Source organism: Drosophila persimilis, unplaced genomic scaffold, assembly GCF_003286085.1.
Source record: "Drosophila persimilis strain 14011-0111.01,24,50 unplaced genomic scaffold, DperRS2 tig00000191-arrow-pilon, whole genome shotgun sequence".
In the NCBI taxonomy this organism is placed as follows: Eukaryota; Metazoa; Arthropoda; class Insecta; order Diptera; family Drosophilidae; genus Drosophila; species Drosophila persimilis.
In genome coordinates this window covers 14,505,678-14,508,907 of record NW_020825298.1, presented here as the reverse complement: position 1 = coordinate 14,508,907, position 3,230 = coordinate 14,505,678, and the positions used below count along the sequence as shown (strand labels likewise).

Sequence of the window (3,230 nt, the reverse complement as noted above, 5' to 3'; positions counted from 1 at the left end):
AGAGCCCGAGGTCCGAAAACTAACCCCAAAACTGGGGGCCAGCCCGCAGCGGCCCCGTGGAGCCTGCCCGCCTCGATAAGCCTTAAAGCGCATTGCGGTCAGTTTTTTTTGGTGGCCAGATCTCTCTTTTATTTCTGTTTGCCCTTCACGTTATGCGGCCCAAAATCCTGTTATGGCCTAATCTCGAGGGTTGAAAGAAGAGCGTACGAGGGCGAGGGTCACGCGCCTCAGAACCAAGTACCTTAAATACTTTTTGACGTTTTCACATGTGACTGAAACCCAAATATGTCGCACCCTTGGCCACTCCGGTCAACGGGGTTTCCCCCTTAAGTGGGTCGTAATTCGTTTTTGGCCACACATCGGGGTTTTAAGGTGGGTAATAATGTGGCCATGCCCTCCATAAGGCTTATTGGCTTGAGAACAGATACGGAGAGCCTTCTAGCCTCGAGATCTTACATACCAAAGGGATAACAGTAAACGCAGAGATATTTTTGTACATTTTTGTAGCTTTGCATACTCGTATATTTGATTATATTTAAGGCTTGGATAGAATCGATTAGACATTGTATATCAAGGTGGGGTCTGGTGGTGCTGGTCGATTGCTATGGGCTAGCGTGATCGTTATCGTTATCGTCTCATAATCGTCTCCTCCAGCTCTAGGCCTGGGGCTGCACGCAGCGCGTGTTCTCGGGCAGATCGCAGATGCCCTTCAGGGCGTTGAAGTACTTGTCGCCGCAGCTCACCTGCAGAGGCTTTCCGTAGCGGCAGATATAGTAATCGTTGCAGCTCTTCAGGGAGGCCATCATGAAGCCGTCGGGCTTGTTGCGGCACACGTAGTTGGTGTAGGTGAGGATGTTCAGCTCCTGAGCCTGGGGAGTAGCGTGCTGCTGCATGGCCTCCACGAGTGGTCCGGCGGGACGGGCAGGACGGGGTGGTCTCACTTGCATGGAGGCGGGCTTGACCTTGGTGGCTGCGTTGGCTCCGCTGCATGCAGTGGTAGTCTCTGCACAGAGTGTGGTAGTCTCTACACAGGTTGTGGTGACCTCTTCACAAGGTTCGGGTGTTGGTGTACAGGTAGTTGTGGAACATGTTGTTGTGGAACATGTTGTTGTTGTGGAGGTGGTTGTTGAACAGGTTGTTGTTGTGGAGGTGGTTGTTGAACAGGTTGTTGTTGTGGGGGTGGTTGTTGAACAGGTTGTTGTTGTGGAGGTGGTTGTTGAACAGGTTGTTGTTGTGGAGGTGGTTGTTGAACAGGTTGTTGTTGTGGGGGTGGTTGTTGAACAGGTTGTTGTTGTGGAGGTGGTTGTTGAACAGGTTGTTGTTGTGGAGGTGGTTGTTGAACAGGTTGTTGTTGTGGAGGTGGTTGTTGAACAGGTTGTTGTTGTGGAGGTGGTTGTTGAACAGGTTGTTGTTGTGGAGGTGGTTGTTGAACAGGTTGATGTTGTGGGGGTGGTTGTTGAACAGGTTGTTGTTGTGGAGGTGGTTGTTGAACAGGTTGTTGTTGTGGAGGTGGTTGTTGAACAGGTTGTTGTTGTTGAGGTGGTTGTTGAACAAGTTGTTGTTGTGGAGGTGGTTGTTGAACAGGTTGTTGTTGTGGAGGTGGTTGTTGAACAGGTTGTTGTTGTTGAGGTGGTTGTTGAACAAGTTGTTGTTGTGGATGTGGTTGTTGAACAGGTTGTTGTTGTGGAGGTGGTTGTTGAACAGGTTGTTGTGGTTGAGGTGGTTGTTGAACAAGTTGTTGTTGTGGAGGTGGTTGTTGAACAGGTTGTTGTTGTGGAGGTGGTTGTTGAACAGGTTGTTGTTGTGGAGGTGGTTGTTGAACAGGTTGTTGTTGTGGAGGTGGTTGTTGAACAGGTTGTTGTGGTTGAGGTGGTTGTTGAACAAGTTGTTGTTGTAGAGGTGGTTGTTGAACAGGTTGTTGTTGTTGAGGTGGTTGTTGAACAGGTTGTTGTCGTTGACGTGGTTGGTGAACAGGTTGTTGTTGTTGACGTGGTTGGTGAACAAGTTGTTGTTGACGTGGTGGGTGAACAAGTTGTTGTTGTTGTGCTTGAACATGTTGTTGTGGAAGAGGTTGTTGGGGCAGACGGGGTGGTTACACAGGGTGCTTCGGGAGTTGTCGTGGGACAGGGTGTCGGTGTACAGGGCACAGCAGAATCAGCGTTGTCCGTGACCAACGCCGAAGGCTGTACTTCAATGCAGCCGGTGTTGTAGTTGACACATCCCTGGACCTTGGAGTCGAAGAAACGAGAGCAAGTGCTTACCAGCGCCTGTCCTCCCTGGCACTCGTAGTACTGAGAGCAGCTTCCAGGCACGAGAGCCCTGAAGCCGTCCGACTTGTGGACGCAGACATAGCGACGATACAGCTGATTGTTGATGGCGGTCGGCACGGCCGGCACGCTGGCGGCACTGATACTGGCCACCAGGATGGCGGCACAGGCAATTACTGCAATGGGTTAGGATGTGGGTTAGTCCTTGCTGTTGGGCAGCAAATAGTCCGAGATTCATACCGAATGTGCTCTTCATTCTTAGTTTGGCAGCTATTCCTTTTGAGTGCGGGTTCTGTTCTTCTTGCTGTACAAAGTGCTGTACTGGAATGACTGTTTCGCAAGTGCCGCTGGCTTTTATACAGAGGCCTCGCACGGAAGATGCGTATCTTTACAACGCCCAAGTGACCCTTATCGATGGGTCTAACATATAGATGCGGTCTCGATAGCGCTGCCGCTGGGTTGTCTTCGGCGCCAACCTTGATTTTGAATGCCCGCGGGGGATGGGGCTGGGATGCTGCTTTGATGCCGTGCGTTATCATCAGACGAATGTCATATGGGTCTAAACTTTTCAATTTCAATAATTATTTCGCACGAATCGGAACCCGGGAACACAACGATGACACATCTCTGCACAGCCACAACGTGCTATTAATTAAGAGTTTCGGGCTGTCATCATTCGATATTCGACACTCGACATCGGACATCCGACATTCCACATCCGATGACATCCTCCCCTCCCCCGCCCATCTACCCCGTCGCATACGATTCGTGTGGCCTCCCATTCTCATTCTCCGCCTTAGTCCGAGTATGTGTGTCCGTGCGGTCAGGGCCTGGTGACGTTAATTTATCAAAGGAATTTACAATTGTTTAATTAATTAGATGCATACCGCATACGCACAAAGGGAGGATGGGGGCAGTGGGCCCAGAGCAAAGACATAGCCAGCATGCCAGACAACAAATGAG

General features: G+C 50.5%; 1 protein-coding gene across 1 annotated transcript; it reads right to left on the bottom strand.

Moving 5' to 3' along the window:
• Nucleotides 1-656: 656 nt before the first annotated feature.
• LOC113565659 (cell wall protein DAN4) lies at nt 657-2,523 on the bottom strand. The gene is made up of 3 exons (XM_026988327.1): nt 2,508-2,523; nt 1,660-2,443; nt 657-1,413 (listed from the first exon to the last, which is right to left on the bottom strand). Exons 1-3 carry the CDS (start codon nt 2,521-2,523, stop codon nt 657-659), a joined length of 1,557 nt encoding a protein of 518 aa, XP_026844128.1.
• Nucleotides 2,524-3,230: the final 707 nt, after the last annotated feature.

What these genes read in the sequence shown, in the direction of transcription:
- LOC113565659 (XM_026988327.1), bottom strand. An exon ending in ACAACCTGTTCAACAACCAC is followed by an intron (nt 1,414 to 1,659) that starts ATCCACAACAAC and finishes AACCACCTCCAC; the next exon opens with AACAACAACCTGTTCAACAA.